The following is a 19,820-nucleotide window of genomic DNA, read 5'->3' on the forward strand; positions in this document are numbered from 1 at the left end:
GTGTCGCAAATAGGGGTGCAAACGAGCCAAGCCACCTGAGCCCAGTCGAGCTTGTATAATTATTTATGAGCTCGATCCGAGCTCAGTATAGGAAGCTCGAATCGAGTCGAGCTCGAGCTCGAGCCTCTTAGAACTTAAACGAGCCCGAGCCGAGCCTGGCCAAGCTCGGGCTCGGCTCGGCTTGTTTGCACCCCTAGTCGCAAACACGTTCAAAGACATAAAAAAACAGTTATTGAACAACCAAAAGTGAAGCTGAGGGTTAAGGTCAAAATTGTAAGTAAGAAACATGAACTATCTGATGAAGATGATTTAGATTTTCAGAGTCGTCCTGGATCTTCAAAGAAACCAAAAAGAGAAACTAAAGTTTTGAAGAAAGATAAAAAAAGCTGTTATTATAAAAGAATTTCCTTCATTGAAGAATAGATGTTCACCCGGGTCATTGTTGGGTGTTATTCAAGGTTTAAGTAGAGAATGGAAGGATTGTGTTAGGGCTATGGGATTTGGGAGTTTGTTAGGGATGAAGATGATTGATGTACCATTGAAGATTGTTTATTATGTTCTTGATCATTTTAACTTTGAATCTTTGAAGGTGGAGTTTGATAATTGTGAAGTTAGTGTTGATAGTAAGTCTGTTCAAGAGATGTTAGGATTACCCTCTGGTACAGAGTGACAGAAGTAAATTTAGGGGTGGGGTAAATTGGAGTTGGGATTTCTAAAATTAAAGATGGATTTGGCAATAGAGGAGGGTGATGATACGGGAAAGATGATGGTGATTACGTTGTGTGCCCATTTCTCCATTCCCCAGAATATGAAATCAAGTTTGGATCTAAAATGGAGGGATGGAGAGAGAGAGAGAGAGAGAGAGAGACTACAAGGAAAAAGGCCACTACCGGCGACAAAAGTCGCCGGTAAAAGTCCCAAAATTCACCGGTAAAAGTCCCAAAAGTCGCCGGTAATACTAATAGCGGCGACGCGTCGCCGGTACTGAGTCGCCGCTACAGTTTCGTCACTATTGATTAGTTTGTCGCCACTAATGATAAAAGTCGCCGCTAATGAGTATTGTCGCCGCTAATAACCTAGTCGCCGGTAAAAATGTCGCCGGTAATAACTTTTGTCGCCGGTAATTTTTTTTCAATTTTTTAATTTTTTTTAATTAATGATTTTGGTTGCCGTTGATAATGTCGTCGGTAAAAGTGTCACCGGTAATAACAATATTTGATTAGATATCAAAATCAATAGTGTCGACACTAATTACAAAACAAACATCCTATTAAATATCAAACATAATAGTGTCAATGAAAATTACAAACAAACATCCAAATACAATTAAATATCAAAAGTCATAATATCCGAGTAGCAAAATAACAAAATTTTTATAATCTACCAAGTAGCAAAACGTGACAACATATGCAAATAAAACTCATCCTTACATATCATCATCGTCGTTTCCATCGTTTCCTTGATTATTTTAGGATTGAAAAAACGAATAAAGCTCATCCCTACATGCCGGGTCGGCGAGCATTGCACGAAGATTTTCCAACTATATAATTAATAACAATATATATATAAACTTATAAGTTAGATCGTCAAACATAAACAAAAACTATCAAAATACATTGCTATTTTTAAACTAAGATAGAAAACCAAAGTACATTGCTATTTCTTGCACTTGGGACAAAAACCAAATTATCAAACTTTTTAGCAAATAATCACCACAAAACCAAAACTATAAAATCAACATACATTTTACGATGCTAAATTAGATTGCTATTTTTAAACAAAGATAGAAAAGCAAAGTACAATGCTATTTCTTGCACTTGGGACAAAAACTCAATTACCAAACTTTTTAGCAAATAATCACCACAAAACCAAAACTATCAATTCAACATGCATTTTACGATGCTAAAGTAGATTGCTATTTTTAAACTAAGATAGAAAACCAAAGTACATTGCTATTTCTTACACTTGGGACAAAAACCAAATTACCAAACTTTTTAGCAAATAATCACCACAAAACCAAAACTACTAAATCAACATGCATTTTACAATGCTAAAGTAGATTGCTATTTTTAAACAAAGATAGAAAACCAAAGTACAATGCTATATCTTGCACTTGGGACAAAAACTCAATTACCAAACTTTTTAGAAAATAATCACCACAAAACCAAAACTTCCAATTCAACATGTATTTTACGATGCTAAAGTAGATTGCTATTTTTAAACTAAGATAGAAAACCAAAGTACATTGCTATTTCTTGCACTTGGGACAAAAACCAAATTACCAAACTTTTTAGCAAATAATCACCACAAAACCAAAACTACCAAATCAACATGCATTTTACGATGCTAAAGTAGACTGCTATTTTACATGTGATGGTTGTGATGGTTGCGAAGGCTGTGGAATCGTCGGGAGACTAGAAGGTTTGCGGCCAATTCCTCTAATGTGGCCACGTCGCTCTCCTAATACTTTCTCGAACATAGCTCTTTCTTGAGCGGGTGTTAACTCACTTTCACCTTGAGTTTGTTCTAAAAGCTCTTCAACTAACCGATTATGTAACTCCCAAAAGTGAGTAACAGTTAAGTATAAATAAACATTTAAATATATGATAAAAATTATAATTAAATACTTACATATTGTTGTTCCGATTCAGCAGTAATAAATACACCATTCTTATCAGTATGAGCTTTGCGAAATGTTTCCACTCTCTTAAGGTTCTGTTTAACTTTAAAAATTAGATTATATTTTAAATAAATAAATACATGTATCGTACGGTACCTTCTTATAGCAAGTACTTCTATACGAGCTCGAACCCCCACGATTCACATTTGTTTGCTTTTCACGGATTTTTTTGTTCCTTTCTGAAGCAATTATGTGTTCGTCAGTTTGAAAATACTCAATTGCCTTCACCCAGTTATCAACAAGCATACCATCCGGAGGATTGACCAATGCTCTCGGGATATCTTCATACCCTCCGACCATCTTGAAATATTCTTTTGCGTCGACTTTACGCTCTCGATAACCTTTTAACAAGGCTACTTGAAAACCCTCTATCAATAGATTAGCTTGTGCATCCTGGTACATTTGATTGAGATCAAACTTTGTCTACAAAAAAAAAAGTTAACCAAGTAAAAAACAATTATAGTTAACCCTATAAAATATATTTAAATAAATAATTACCGCTAAATGTTGTAATACAGTGTCCTTTAAATCAGGGGAAACTCTTTTCCAACTCTATTTGTCAAAAAGGACCATCTGCCACATTGTTTTTCCAACTTCTCAGGAAAACATGTCTCCCGGCTCTCCTACGAGATTAAATTTGATATCCCTATCATATTGCATGCCAATTGGTTTCCCTTGGTTCTGTAAGATTGCTTTTTCAAACTTTATATTTTTAGCTTTTCCTCGAACTTTCCTTCGGGCACGTTCCTCAACTACAAATGTAATTAAAAATTATTAGAAACGATATTTAATTTATGATAATTGAACAAAAATAGTAAATAAAAATTCATGATAAGACTTACCGTCCTGCTCGTGCTGGTCAGGACCTCTACCACCTGGGAAAGGTGGGTCCTCAGCTCTGTCTCCCCCATGTCCATGACCCATGACAGCAGCCATGGTAAACATAAACAAAAGCCACACTTTCATCATTTCCTGAAAAATTATAAGATATACAAATACAATTTTTATTACAGATACACATTACATAGAAATAAACATTTAGATAGGAATAAACATTTCTATTTAAACTAGAAATCCAAATAAAGTTCATATTACAAACACATTACAAATACACATTACATAAGAACTATTCTAATCAGAATCTTCCTCATATCCTTCAGTGTCTTCTTCGGTATCATAATCAGAATTGGTGTCATAGTAATCAGTCTCGCAATCAGAAACATATTTTTACGTAATACATAAGAACATGGAATTCACATACTTTTACATACATATTATGTTGTTGTGTTGTTCTTTTTTACCGTCGAGATTAAAATATATATAAGTTTTTAAACAATTTTATATTTTTTTTTTGTGTTTTTGTTCAATTATAACAATAATTTATTATTTTTTTTTTCCAATTATAGCATCCTTTAACTTATGTTTATGGTAAGCGATTATTATTGGTTATAGAAATATAACCTTATAAATTAATTTGAAGATTATAAGTTAACTATATAACTTATTGGTTAATTAATTTGGAGTTAGCTTGGGTAGAAACTAGAAACTTTCTAGCTTTTGTATATAATGTTTTATATTTTTTTTGTTTTTTTTTTTTCAAATTATAACAATATATTTTTTTTCAATTATAGCATCCTACTTATACCAAAACCACATACTTTTACATAATACATAAGAGGATGAAATTCACATACTTTTACATACATATACCACATATACACCAAATACAAATACATACACATACACACAAAATAACATCCTACTTAAACCAAATACACATAATTTCACATATAGATAATAACATCCTATTTATACCAAATACAAAAGTTTCACAATCATATACCACATTTACAACAAACATACATACATTCATATACACACAATAACATCCTACTTATACCAAATACATATCATTTTTACCAAATACTCATATACCACATATACATCAACTACACATACATTGGCATATATACAACAAATTCACATATATTCAAATTAAAAATGAAATTAGCAAATAAACTTACCTTTCTTCAAGAAATGGAGTTAGAAATTGGTCCCAAAAGCTTTAACCACACCTAGAGAAATTTGCTTGGAACAATGTGGGGAGAAATTTGCTTCTAATCCAAAACAACACCACCAAAAACAAATATATGAACAATTTATTACCATTCAATCACTAGATGAAGCTAAAAACCGAAATTAACATACAAATTGAAAAGGAAATTACAAAATCAACTTACCTTTGTTGAAGAAATGGAGTTAGAAATTGGTCCCAAAAGCTTTAACCACACCTATATTCTTAATAGGACATAATGTGGGAAGAAATTTGCTTGGAACAAGCAAATAGAAGTGAAAATCGAAAGAAGCTGGAAATGGCGAAGGAAAGAAGCGCAACAAACAGAAAGCAAATGGAGAAATGAGGGTTCCTCGTGCGTTTTTTTTTATCTGCGAGAGGCGATAGCGGCGACACCTTTAGCGGCGACAGGTAGAGCTTTACCGGCGGCTTTTAGCAATAGCGGCGACAAACTGGAGGGAAGGATACCGCGTGTTTTTTCGTTAACTATTAGCGGCAATTTTTTTTAACTCTTTAGTGGCTACAAATATGTCACCGGTATTAGGTTAGATAGGAAAAGACACCCCACCCGTTGGATTAGATATCTCATCGAACGGTTCAGATGTAACAGAGGGGGAAAACACTGATCCGGGTGCCACCCCTTTACCGGCGACACTATTACCGACGACAAAGGGCTTTAGCGGCGACAATATCTAGAGTCGCCGCTAAAGCCCCTTGTCGTCGGTAATAGTGTTGCCGGTAAAGGGTATATTTCTTGTAGTGAGGGATCTTTTATTTTTTAATTATTAAAATAAATAAATAGGTATTAATTTTTTTTCAAAAAAAAAGAGGAATATATTTTTTTCAATTCAAAAATGGTCCCTTAAAAGTAAAAAGACAAATATACCCTCATGTGAGAGGCACATGAGGGGGTTAACAGCATCAAGTTAACAGAAGTTAAGTTCAGGGACCTATTTCACATACAAACCACTCTAAAAGAACTGTAAATCCAAAAAACTCGGGGTTTAAAACCCCAAAATTTTGCATACCATAGGGATCATTTTTGCAATTTTTTCTTTCAAAATTAACTACAACGAAATAGTTGCGAAAATTCGGCCGGTGTTCTTATATATGTAGCACTGCCCATGCCTAGACGTGCAATTATATCAATATTAAAACAATGTCATGTGTTTTTTTGAAATATAAATTTTATAATGATTATATAATATTTTCAATCCCTTTTTTTTAATTATGGCATAATAATTTTTTTTTTTTTGTATATTATGTATATAAAATAAAGTGCTGACATATTTGTATTGAATTTATATAACACTATTGTTACTTTCCTTTGTTTATGACATTTTAGATGTATCTATGTTTAAAAAAAAAAGGTGGAAGCTAGGGCTTAAATAGAACATTTTAGATGCATGAGGATTTAAAGAAAACTACGACAAAAAGATTAACCATTGATGTCTTCTAGCTAGACGTTAAAAATTAATTGAATAAGTAATGAAACTGGTAGAAAAACTGCCATCGACTAATGTAGATATATGAAAACGTAAATGATATTCACCACAGATATAGATTAAAACAACAGCGTATATAATGTTCCGCAAGGGTTCCAATGAATTAGCCCCATGCACGATGATCTTGGACGAGCATAGTCTCGAAATTAACAAACATAGGAAAGCAAATTAATTAACAATGACACAATCTTCTACATTCTTTAAGGAATTGAAATATGAACTTGCCTGGTTACTTGCAGAACCAAAAATGGTTGTCAAGGAAACGGATTCGTTAAGTAAGCACACCACTTGTCGATAAACGCCAACTCATCTGGATTCAATCTTGGAAGTTGACGATCTTGAAGAGTGATGATTATCTGTGTAGTCTCACCGAGAAGTTGAGCCGCAGCTTGGACACTCGCCTCCCTTTTCTCTATGACGCTTTCATGGCATTTCATTAGAATGACCTGGGGTAAATTGGTGAGACAAGCAGCTATTATATCAGCGATCATTGATGATACATGTGAAAACAGTTCCTCTTGGTTAACCTCCTTAATGTTCTCGTGGTAGGAGAGCAAGATTGTTTCAGTGATACGATACATTGAATTGGCACAAATAGACTTGTATTTCCAATTATCATTTGGGTCTGTGATATCCATATTTTCCACGTTGAGGACCTTGTTCTTAGCTTTATCCCTTAACCATTGAAGAATATCTCCCGGTGTATTCACTTTGGACGTAGGATTTGGCAGTTTAGTTCCTAACCATTTGTGGTAGACTTCAACTTCTACCCACAAAGTCTCAGCTGCCTTTTGAATGCCTGCATGATCATGATCGGTAGCATTAATGACGCTTTCTTCCACAAGTGTGACATATAAAAGACCCTCACTCACACCATTAAGCAAGCAATCGACCATGTTCTTTTGGATGTCAGGTAGAGACATGGCGATGCATGTTAGAGTTACCAAAGGCAAAGACCAACAATTGACATTTTCTTGTGAAAGTAAAAATGGAACATGATTGCTGTCAAACTTTGCAAGTCCTTCAAAACCTCGAGATTCTGATAGAAGCTTCATAAGATTCTTGGGTTGTTGTTTTTCTGCCTTTTGGATCAAGCGATTCACAGATTTTAACAAGCGTTTCAATGTTCTCTCTGTAAATTGTATGTCGTTTTCAAGTTGCAAAACATACCCCCTAAGATCTTTATCTTTTCCTAGTTGCTCCTTAGGCTGTTGTCCCGATGTATGATGTGATGGGCTAAACATGGCCTTTAACCATTTCCAACAACCGCGACAACACAAGACACATATCAAAAAGAGAATTATAATCATTGTTATCATCTTGCATGCTACAACGACTGTCTTCTGAAATCCTATACAAAAAGAATGATACTTTGGATTTTCAAATGCTGGATCACAATCTTGCATTTACGGCTTCCGGATGGGAATGGTATTCTACTATGTTTCCAATCATATAACTTCTGAGTCCAGTAGCTCTCTACTTTAGAGACCTTGATCTGCTTCCAAATCCGATTAATTGACAACTCAAAGCTTAAGGTAGCAAAACATCTGGCAAGGGGGGCAATTGTACCCAGTATCACTCCGACAGATTGTATAATGAAAATCACTAACATTGACCACTTATAATCCGATGTATCCTGCTTTTCATATCCTAGATACGGAAAATTGATAATAATAGCATAAATAAGGAAGCCAGTGCTTGCAACACATATTACCCCAGCAGCAGAGGTTGTAGCAGAGCAAGCTGTCATAAATTGAGGGCTTCCGGTTCCTGCCATGATCCAGTAGTTGCTCACATACTGCTTTAGCTTCTCAACAGTTAATCTTCCAGCTTTCAGCTCTGGATCCTTTAAAGCTGTTCGATTAGCTGTTTGGTATTTGGATTCTAGAATCTGTTTGGACTTTAGAATTGCTAAAGATGAACATGCATATATTATCAGCAACATGAGTATCGGAACCACACAACCGACTACATAAATAAATCTGTAAAGGAAGGATATTTTATAGGGGTAGAATGCGTCATCAGGAGTAAAAAATAGAATTCCCGTGGATATCTGAATGCAAAAATTGACAACCAAGGAGATTACCAGAAGAGCTAAAGCTATGATGTTTGAGACAAGTCCCTTATTGTCCTTGATTGCTAGAGAAGGCAATAAATTCGCCATCATGGTGCACATAAAACTCATGCTTCCAAACTTTGTTGCCTGGTCCACAAGACTTGGCATTAGATTATTTGGATCCATGGGTAGCTTTATTGCCACAGCTATCACAGTGAGAGATGCAGCATTCAGAGTGAAATATTTACATGGAAACCATAGCTTTCTGTTTCGCAAACCATGTAATAAATCAGCCACCATTGCGAGGACACAAAGTAGAGATGCTAATGCTATATACATCCCAATCCACGGCATAGGTTTGCTGTACTGCTTTTGCTGATGTGACTGGTATACTAGATTCCACAGGGAATATAGGTATTCTGTTGTAGTATTTGACCAAGTCGCCTCAAGTACCTGGAATTTGTGATACTCATCGTTGAGATCCATGATAATGCTCCTTCAAGGGAAAGGAATCGCTACGGGTTTTCTGATCAATGGCACTTGTCTATGCCTAAGGGGGAGATGCAGAGCAGAGAGTATGTCTTGAGAATGACTTAAAATGAAGCTGGTATGTTTCATCCAATAATTCTATGAATAACTTTAAAACACACTGAAAATTTCATCGTACGAAACACAATGAGTGTTCACTTGGAAGATATGGAACAAACTAGCTACCAATTATTTTCCTCAAAGCACGTCGGCCACATATCCCTTCAATGATAACTTCCTATGACCACAAAATTACAATGCTACATGAAATAATATTTGTATTTCTAGACCCACTGGTATGATCCATGTCGTTGTATTGGATTCAACCTTGATATGAGTGTGGGCATGAAAACAAATAAATTGACACGAGTATAATATATTTTAGGGTAAACGAATGGTCTACGTGGTTTGTGGTAATTGGTAGATTTGGTCTCTATTTTTTTTTAAGTCAGATCATCCCTGTGGTTTAGTTTTATTGTATGTTTGGTCCGATAAAAAGACTGTTCTACCTTTTTTGATTTTATTTTTACTTTTTATTGAATTATTATTATTCTTTTTTGATTTTATTTTTACTTTTTATTGAATTATTATTATTTTTTATAATAAATGATAATGCAAATGGGCCCTACCCCCCCCCCCCCCCCGGGTTATGTTTAACCGCTGGAAAACCTCATCCATCCACCAAAACCATTAACCTTCGATTACGACACCCATATAAGTCAGAAAAAACATAGGTCAGTATACTAAATACAAAAACAAGAACCATATATATCCATTATCTAATAAACAAATTACAAATCAAATATCTTTTCTAGTTTTACTATAACATCCCTTAAAATCTTAAAATTTTAAAATTTTCAAAAACAACCATTATCCATAATTGTTTACAAGAAAAGTCAATGTTTCAAAAGTAAAATCATATCAGAGTGTCCTAAAAGTCAATATCATGAAAATAGGAAGGTGTGCACGATCAGGCCTTTGCTTTTCCACGATCCTTAGAAGTACCTGAAACAATAAACTAAAACTATAAGCCAAAGCTTAGTGAGTTCACCCAAAGTACCATCACACAACATAACATCAAAGCATGCAAATATGACCATTCAGCCTAACTGGACCGCCTCGGAAGACCTACAACCTATCTGGACCGCCTCGGAGGACCTTCGACCTGACTGAGCGCCTCACATGGCCTACAGCCTATCCGGACCGCCCCGGGTGTCTTTGCCTTCAACACAAAGTAGGACCGTCTCAACCCAATCACAATATGTCGACATATGTAACAAAAAAACATAAACACTGAACCAACAAATACTAAGTAATAATATACTAGCATAACACTATCCTATAACCATGATACATAATCTAGTGGGTCGACATTGGTGCCTTCGACCCACGAGTAGAGTGAGGAAAATTCACCTCTCAGCACGAACAAAAGCTGAATAAATTTATGCTTCGAAAACCAGCTCTACCCGACACCTATTATTTAAAATATTGCCTAACATAAATTTAATATCAAATTAACCAAAATACCATTTGGTCAAAAATTAGTCAAACTCAACAAACCAGGCGAGTCGACCCAACCTCGTACGCGGGGTGTTCCTAGCTGAACGCGGGACGTACTCAAACGCGGACCAAAATACAGGAACTTGACACCGTACATGCGGTGTACCACCTGGTATTCCTAGCGTATGCAGATGGATGCCTTCCCAACTCATTACGTGCTTAATACATAAGCCCTTATGTCAAAAATATAGATCCAAGTCCCAAATGTTGTCTTTGACCATAAAATGTCCAATTTTATGGTATTGTGTGGCCATTAAGTGCTTAATGCTAAAAACTCCAACATGTTAAGCCATTAAGACAACCAAACTCATGCATGGGGAAGAACTAAGTGCCAAGATCATATTTTTATGCTTTTAGACCCCTCAAAACATCTAAAAGGACAACCTAAATGGATTGGAGTAGCTCATACTCAAAATACTAAATTAATGGGACCAAAATTGCAAACTTCAAGGCTAAACTAAATCTTAGCAAAAATTAATCAATCAAAGAGTGCCTAAAGGTGATGAGATTTTGGATCTAAGGTGCTCTACACTTCTAGGGTGATTTTCTCTTCTTCCTTCATCCTTTAAGAACACCAAAACACAAACATCAAGCTCAAAATGGCTTCAAATGGACTATGGTTTGCTAGAGAGTTGAAATGGGGCTAGGGGCTGATGAGGGAATGAGCATTGGGGAGATAATGATGAATATAAAGGGTCCAATCCCTAAAAAATAGGGTTTGAGGATCATGTACGCACACCTCGCATACGCTATGTACGCCCAACATATGTGACTCGGGCCAGAAATTACAAAAATGACACCATGGGCCATTTTGCAACATTTCTCATATACAAGGGCAAAACTGCAATTAATTTTCATACTAAGGGTTAAAATTTGAAATACCTCATCATCGGAAGGAGATATCTGTTGACGGGGTGGATCTGGTCCGTCAGAAGAACATCCGAGGGAGATATAGCTCATCTGTAACGCCCGTAGATCCGGGCTAGTCAATTTACAGATAATAGGGATCGAAAACGACTTTTCGACAAAAGATTATTTAGAATAAATAATCTTAACCAAGTTGTAGAATATTTCTCAAGGGTTCCTTACATATAAAGAGCGCCGAAATCCGAGTTATAATGAAGAAGTTATGACCCGTCGAAGTTTCACGACGGAACTGGCGCGACACCGGGAAGCGTAAACAGTGAATTTACTATAGAGCGACTTTTAGCCTTAGCAATCTAAACGAAATCCGTAGAAGATGTTAAACCGAGAGCATCCATAAAAAGAACGCCCAAATCTGACTTTGTATGAGGAAGTTATGATTTTTCGAAGTTTCGGCTTAGTGGTGTACAACCCGAAGTTCGAGTATTAGATCGAGCGGTTTTTAGCCGACACAACCTAAACGAGAATCGAATATCTCGTTATTAGTAGCGTAACGTTAAAAAGACAGATGGAAATGGACATCGGATGAAGAAGTTATGAGATTTTAACGGACCAATCCTATCCCGGCCTGTTAAAAATATAACTTTAAAAATAAAGTCAAAATTAGCCGAGGGAGTCTAAACGAAAGTTGTAGAATACGTCTCCACCTATGCGTGGATATAAATAACGTCAAAAACGAAGTTCGTATGAACGAGTTACAAATTATAATAGCATATTTACGTATTAAAATAAAGTATAAATCATATATACGTACACATATATATACATATGTATATATCATTAGAAAGGTATCGACGATGCGGTCATTATAAGACTAAGGTTGAGTTCTTTCGACATTAGGTTAGTACAAATATCATTAAATCTATTTAAAATAATATTATAAAGGGGTTTTTAGTTGTTTATATAACTATAAGGTCATTAAGTAATTATGGATGATAATTTTTGAAAATTCAATTAGTATAGATAAGAGCCTCTAGCTCTCATATTTTGTTGCACCATTCTCTTGATTCAAGAGTCTTTCTCTTCTTATCCCTCGAGTATTTTGGTCCCTCGTGATTCGACTTCTCTTTTTGTAGTTTTAGTCACTACTAGAAAACAACCCTTTAATGACGCGCAAACAATGACACGCGGTGATTTACGATACGCAAAAGTGTGCGCCCTAAAAATAATGTCATCTCTTCTAAAATTTGAAGGATAAAGGACGCGCTTTTGTGCGTGTCCTAAAATTAATGTCCAACAAAAAAAATTAAAAACACGGAGGGCACTTATTTAAAAATGGGCGTCGTCTAGAAATGTAGCTTTATATTTCTTTAATGAAAGGCGCGTTCTCTTCTTTTGCAGTTGGGGGAAACGAAAATCCCAAAAGTTTGAAAGGCCGCCATTGTTATCCTCTACCTTATTTCCATCATTTTAAGCGGGATTTCACCCGCCTATTGTATCCCAAAAGTTAGAACCCCTGCCTCTTCTACTTAGTAAGAAAAAGCCCTAAGGCCTTCATCTTCATAGGAGAATTGCTCTTGCTTTCATGATCAAATGCCTCGCGACGACGATGAGATAGTGTGAGATCTATGAGAGATCCAATCCAGAGCATGCCTGTGATTGTGTGGCCATCCTCGGTCAACTCACACACTTTGAAACCCTAATCTCCTATCATGTACGTCCCCACTAGGGAGCATCATTTACAAGCTGAAACCCTATTCACATATGGAAAAAAATCATCCTGATACCCTCGTCCTCAAGCTCTTTTAACTCCTTCATTCTTCTTCGAGTGGAGTTATTTGCCAAACCAGCAGCTCTCGCCGCTACACCACCACCAACCCCAAAATCTTCATCGCCATCTATATCTCTTCCATCCCCGAGTTCCATCTCTACACCAATTGCTTTATCACATGCACTTGTCGTTGATACTTCTCGGTATGTTCCTTCATTATCTTAATTTCTCTGGATGCCCTGAATCGATTTGGACCCACAAATGAAGATGGATACCCTACTACAACGAGACGGTACTTTATCGTTCCCATGACTTATGGGCAGAAAATGAAGATGAAATTTCTACCATTTTCTATCTTCAGAAAATCTTTCCAAGTATTTCTCCTCCTTGCTGACTAGGATTTTAGATTTCTTATCAAAGAATTTGTCATGATTCATAAAACATTTCCCCTCTATTTATTTCAGATGAATGGGATAATTTTCTAGAACATATAGGCTATGTTAATACTAGAGATGTGGAACTTCAAGATAGTGCTACAGATGCATTGGAGCTTCGATTTTGGGTGTCTTATCGTGGACACACTTAGCCAGGACAGGTCAGATTCTCTCATACACATGTTTTAAGTTAAAGTTTGATTATATTATGATCATGATTATTAAAAACTACCTTCTTTGTATATAGTGTGTGGTATGATGTATTATACAAGGGCTTTGATGCTTCAGAGTTATTTAGAGAACAGATCACTATGAGGTAGGTACTCTTTAGCCTAATAGGATTATTAGGAAAGATTCTAGACCTTTGTGCTTATTATATGTATTTGTTTGTTATCTTTTTCTGTTCTCTGTCAACAGTAGCTCAACCTCAAGCAGCACTTTCACCTCACGGATTTCAAGAGTCATGTTGAAGCTCGAGCACAAGCTGATTTGAAGTTCACATATGTTTTTTCATGTCAAATTTGTAGACAACAAAAACAACGTAAGGAGAAAGAGGCCTCTGATATTGGTCTTTTGTTGCAAAGGTATTTACATTGAGTTTACTTGATTTTTAGGTTACGGGTTTAATTTGTTTTTATATCCAGGAATGAGGCACTTTGAGTTTCTTTCATACATGTTGAAGAGGTTCCAGGTAGTGATGGAAAGATCACAAAGTCATTTTATTTGAAGCTTGTGAAAGCTGATATTAATGGAAAAGACTAGGTATCAGTTACTTACTACTTGCAAAATCTTTTATATATGAGTTCATTTTCATAACAATGTAATCTGATTTCTGTTAGGAAATATATTCCATAAAACTCCCTGGTGACCCCAAACTTGGAGAAGGAAAGCCTTAGAATCAAAACCATGCCATAGTTTTCACACGTGGAGAAGCAATTCAAACCTTCTTGTAAACTTAAAAAGTTGAAATTATGATTTTTTTTTAATTGATTGGTTTTTATATATATTGCAGAGTCCGGATGAGGGGATTAGTAGTAGATCTAGAATACTGGGTAATAAAACATTCAATGCAGTTTTAAATACTCAATTCTTAGTCTAAATTGGAGTATTTACTATAGTTCCAATGGTTATGGGTTTCATACTTGAACTTGGATTACTCAAGGTTTTTTCACATTCACTTGACAGATATTAAGTATCACTAATAGTTACGTAGATGAAATTTGATGTTTTGTGATGTTTAATTTTACAGGCCATTTTCAGCTTCATTACAATGCAGCTTCAGCTATGCTCTATATTCTTCACATTTTCGTTAGGAACTAGAACTCATTATTTTGGAAGAACAATCTTACATTGTGGTGCTAAGTATAGAGCAACTGGTAGAGGCTTTGTTGTACATCATATAATGGTTGTTAGTTTATTTTATTTATTTATATAATATAATGTTTGTTAGTTTACATTAATAAGTAATAATAATGTTAATAAGTAATTGTTTGTGTTGGGTTAAAAGTTGGGTCTTTTAAGCTAAAATAGTAAAATAGTAACCAGATGTTACACCACAGTATGTCACTTCATCCCAATTGTTTTTTTTGTTGGGTTAAAAGTTGGGTCTTTTGATTATATGTTTGGGTTTATGTATGAAATTGACCTAATTGATGCATGCTTACTAACAGGAGCATGTAGCGTGGGTGGTTTGGGGTGCACCAAGCCTCACTCCTTTTCAACCAATGGATTAATGATTAAATATATTTTTCCAGATTGTTCCTTTCTCATGTGGGGAAAAGTCAAAGGTTTTAGATTCCACCTAAATCTTCATGGAATTGTAACGATAGAATCTACTTCAGTAAGTATACTTTCTAATTTCCTTAATTATTTAAAAAAAAAATTAAGTCATTAGCTTTATAAATATAAAATATTAAATACATACACCTCCATCTTGTTTCTTGTTTCAGCTTATAGAAGATCATCCTCATTCGCCTTCAGAACACATGGGGGGTGAAAATCACATGTCAAATGGCAATTCAACCCCCTCTACTACACATACAGTAAGTAACATTTCTTAATATGATCATATGGCATTGTTTTTACTTTTTATAACATGTAAGAATAAAACACTGTTTAAAACACTATTTGTTTTTCAAGGGTTCCATTGTTAGTTTTTATAGTTTTTTTTTACAGTTCTTGTAATTTCATTTGTGTGTTACAAATATTCAAGTATTTTTTTTTGTAAATTTCTAATAATATAAAGTTATCGATACACTTTTGTAAGCATTCAGTTTTTTTATAATTTGTAAATCAAAAATTTTAACTTTTCCTTTGTTTACAATATATTTATAGTTCTTTGAATTTTTTATAGTTTGTACAAAATTTTTTTAACTAATCTATGTAATTCTAGAATTACAGTTGCAAGATTTGAGACTTGTAACTATAATCTTTCCTACACCACAGAAAAAGGGGGACAACTTGGGACATGCAATTGGATTTCTAAACAGGAAACTTGGATGCTGGTAAGAAATTTAGAGTGATTTAATTCAATTTTTTACTCCATGTTTGGTTATCTCTATAGGGCCAAGAAACGGCATACAATGCAAATGGAATAAGGTTTAAAATTTTAAAGTATTTTCCCTTTTTATCTATTGGTTTCGTTTAATTTGATACTACAAAAAAACCATTTTCTTTGTATCTCAGCTACAACATCAATTGAGGGATTGAAGATGTCAGATGCAGATTTGGAGTTGTATTTCCATTGTATGACCTACAACAATAGTCCTCACAGTAAGACCAAAACAAGGAGGTTGCAAAGTCTTTGCTATCACCCTCAATTGAGTCCTCTCTAATCCATAAATTTTCTTGGAAATCCCAATTCTATCACTGGATAGGTTAGCTAATTAGTTGTATATACCCTATTTTAAACTTGATTTCAGGGATTTACAAGTATTTAACATTATTTCATGGATTTTGTATACTCTTGACAAGACTAGTTTGCTTACCCATTGTTGCTATTTACTTTTCTCATGTCATGGTAATAAGTAATAACAATCTACTCTCTTTTTCTCTTTTTATTAAGTAGTAACATTATTTCAGGGATTTTGTATACTCTCAATTTTGTTTAAAATGTGATGCTATTTTTTGCTAATATTTTTTGCTAACACAGAGTAGATTATATGAATGCAAATTCATACACTGTAAGAAATAGAATTGTATGACATTAAATTTTATGATACGCAAAAATGTGTGTCATCTTCATTTATGACATGGTCTTTCTTGACAGGGGTTTTAATGATACGCATTGTGTGTCATAAATGTGCATCGTAAATGCGTGTCGTCAATAGACGACGCGCAAAAGCGTGTCGTCTCTCGTTATGACATGGCCTTTCTTGACACGCATTTGCGCGTCGTAAAAGGCTGTTTTTCTAGTAGTGAGTATAGTAAGGTTAGCGCTGAAGCGCTACACGAATCTTTCTTAGAAAGATTCAACGACGAAGTTCTGCCCCTGCAGAGCCCGACTCCTAGCTAAAACCCCCTCGTAAGTTATGCTTACCCTATTTTAAATATAGTTTATATTTAAAATTAGTAATGTTATTATGCACTTATAATAAATATTTGAGTTATTATTATGACTTATATAAGTGTCGTTATAATATCTTTTTAACTACTCGCGGTACGGGGAATCTGGTTTAAAGGGCCACATAGGATTGTTGGATTTCAGAAGTGCTATATGCAAAAATGGTTTTGCCCTCCGGTGTTTTATGTCTGGCCCCTTTCTGTATATATAGTGGTTGGAAAGTATTGTTTAAACGCTTATATAATAATAATAATAATAATAATAATAATAATAATAATAATAATAATAATAATAATAATAATTATTATTATTATTATTATTATTATTATTATTATTATTATTATTATTATTATTATTATTATTATTATTAGTCACGTGCGGTAAATATTAGACTAAAATCTAGTGGTAATGATACTAGGATTCGTCGAAGGAAATTATTTTAAAGTAAACGAAGCTTTGTCCGAGTACCGAGTCACCACCTTACCAAGTGAGTGCATAGTCACTTTCAGCTTATACATAGATATGAAGTATTTTATAAAAATTACGTGATGTGTGTGCATATTATCTGTATACATGCTATCTATGTTGGATGAACAATTATATACATGTTTTAAATGATTTAAACTGTATATGTATTTTATATCTACAAAATGTGTTGGGTAAAACATGGGTAGATGTAATAGTTCTTGTGTGACAAAATAAAATAATGAGAGACCTCATTATAGATGTTATTGATGATCCAGTCATCTAGCGGAGTATAGATGACGACCACTGACTATTCTAGACAGTCCAGTGGAACGCTAGCAGGCTCGCAACCTGTAGGTGTTTATTTGAACTGCATGTTTATTTGACCTGTGTGCTCACCAGGTGTACTCCATCCCCCACATGGTTGCCTTAAGGACATTTATTGCTGAGGAATCCCCTTAGCAGTAGAGTCCATCCCGATGATGATCCTTAGGCTAGGTCCCTTATGATGGTGTTTAGGGACATAATGAGAGGATAACGGGAATGGGTAATCGGGTTATTGTTGATTGATGAAATTAATAAACCTATTTATTGTGGGTTGAAAATCCTATGTGCTCACCAGGCTCCCAAGCCTGACCCACTCAGTTTCTTGTATTATAGGTAGTGGCGCATGAGCATAGATGTGATGTCTTGGGATGAGAGATTAAGGGATTTTAGGCCTGTAAATACAGAATAATGTAGTAAGGCCTATGTTGTATTGTTTATGCTTATGATATGTATCGAACATGACATCCGAGTCTTTTTAATGAAATACATTTCTGTGGAAATGCTTTTGATAAATCTTTATCATATTTTGTTTTGGGACAAATTCCGCAACACTTTTATTTAAAATGTTGCTCTGATTTTCAAACAAAGCATAAACAAATTCGGTATTTTCTGGCCATGAAAATGGGGATGTCACAGTTGGTATCAGAGCATTAGTTTAAGCGAACTAGGAATTTGTAGGATTTCTAGACTTAAACTTAGAATGCTAAGTGATGATGGTGAGATGTGAGCACTAGTTTAATTTAGGAATTATGCCTAAAATGCTTTTATGTGCTAAATGCTTTGTGCCTGATATGCTGCTATTTGTTCGGATCCATGGTCTGTTGCCGACCGGATCTGGAAACCTTATGTGTTTAGGATTCTTAACGTACGACTACGATATTAGAACTAGCATATAAACGTTTCAGAGGGATAAGGATGATTTAAACGTCTATCCTAATTAAAGATCTAAATTCACCCTATTCGGTGTAAAGATCAAAATGACGAGAACCCGCTGTGGAGCCGGGAATGCGAATGGAAACAAAAACCAACCTCAAGTAATTGAGCAAATACCAGTTGTGGTAGCCGCTAGCTCCTGAGCCAATGATGATGGTCGGAGTGCAAGCAATGATCCAGATGATGTTGGATTGCCAAATGGAGGAAACCAGGAGTTTACTCCAACAAAAGCACGAGGAAGCTACCATACCAATCATAGAGCCCGAACTAAATGACGGGCAGTCAGAAGGAGGTAACTACAGTGGGGCTGTTGGTCAAGCTGATCCGCCAGTAATTAGGAAGAACAATCAAGATGACGGAGTCGAGAAGAATGGATGCAAGTACAAGGATTTTTTGACTTGCAAGCCATCGACTTTCACTGGAAAGGAAGATCCGATCGGAGTCATGGATTGGATCTCGGAGATGAAGTTAGCTTTCATGACGTGTAGTTGCGGAGGAAAGTTACAAACCACCTTTGCAGTACGTTAGTTCCAAGGAGGTGTTGTGCGCTGGTGGAATACCCTGGGGAAGACTCTGAGCCCAATGAGCCCCTGCAACTGACATGGGCAGAGTTTTTGGTGCAGTTCAAATGTAAGTACTGCTCAACCCAAAACCTGCTTGAGCTAGAGAACTAGTTCCTGACCTTGAAGAAAGGAAGCATGTCAATTGACGAATACACCAACAACTTCACACAGAAGATGGTGTTTGCCTTGCGTCTTGTCCCAGATGAACTGACGAAAATTGACAAGTATGCAAAGGGACTTCCATGGGAGTACGCGGAGCCAGTGTGTCAGGCACCTACTCTTGAGGCAGCTATTTGGGCTGCCAAATCTGTGGAGGATATGATCAAGGGAAGAGCCGCCAGCAAGGTTGAGGTTGGTGAGAAGAGGAAGTTTGAAGGGTCTGCTAAACCCAATAAGAAGAGCAAGTCTAGTTCAGGAAAGTTCGGAGTAGGAAATGAAGCAAAGTGGTGCGATAAGTGAAAGAAGAAGCACTTTGGGAAATGTAGCGAGGAGGTGATT

At 35.5% G+C, this 19,820-nt stretch overlaps 2 protein-coding genes and 1 long non-coding RNA gene across 5 annotated transcripts; all 3 read right to left on the reverse strand.

The window, feature by feature from the left end:
* Positions 1-1,271: 1,271 nt before the first annotated feature.
* Positions 1,272-5,423, reverse strand: LOC145059209 (uncharacterized). Of its 3 annotated transcripts, XR_013686691.1 has the most exons (8): positions 4,921-5,423; positions 4,705-4,797; positions 3,523-3,652; positions 3,179-3,432; positions 2,777-3,103; positions 2,632-2,715; positions 2,369-2,541; positions 1,272-1,540 (listed from the first exon to the last, which is right to left on the reverse strand). It is a non-coding gene; the product is annotated as an uncharacterized LOC145059209 (long non-coding RNA). The 3 variants fall into 3 exon arrangements; XR_013686692.1 differs by lacking the exon at positions 1,272-1,540 and having other exon boundaries at positions 2,037-2,541; positions 2,777-3,073; XR_013686690.1 differs by lacking the exon at positions 1,272-1,540 and having other exon boundaries at positions 2,037-2,541.
* Positions 5,424-6,513: 1,090 nt separating this feature from the next.
* Positions 6,514-7,503, reverse strand: LOC145059728 (uncharacterized). The gene has a single exon (XM_079007528.1). It carries the CDS (start codon positions 7,501-7,503, stop codon positions 6,514-6,516), a length of 990 nt encoding a protein of 329 aa, XP_078863654.1.
* A 107-nt stretch (positions 7,504-7,610) lies between these two features.
* LOC145059729 (uncharacterized) lies at positions 7,611-8,801 on the reverse strand. Its single transcript, XM_079007529.1, has one exon. The coding sequence runs from the start codon at positions 8,799-8,801 to the stop codon at positions 7,611-7,613; it is 1,191 nt and encodes a 396-aa protein (XP_078863655.1).
* Between the last annotated feature and the right edge of the window lie 11,019 nt (positions 8,802-19,820).

The sequence above is a fragment of the Lactuca serriola genome, chromosome 6 (assembly GCF_051521515.1).
Source record: "Lactuca serriola cultivar US96UC23 chromosome 6, Lser_US96UC23_V15, whole genome shotgun sequence".
Lineage (NCBI taxonomy): Eukaryota > Viridiplantae > Streptophyta > Magnoliopsida > Asterales > Asteraceae > Lactuca > Lactuca serriola.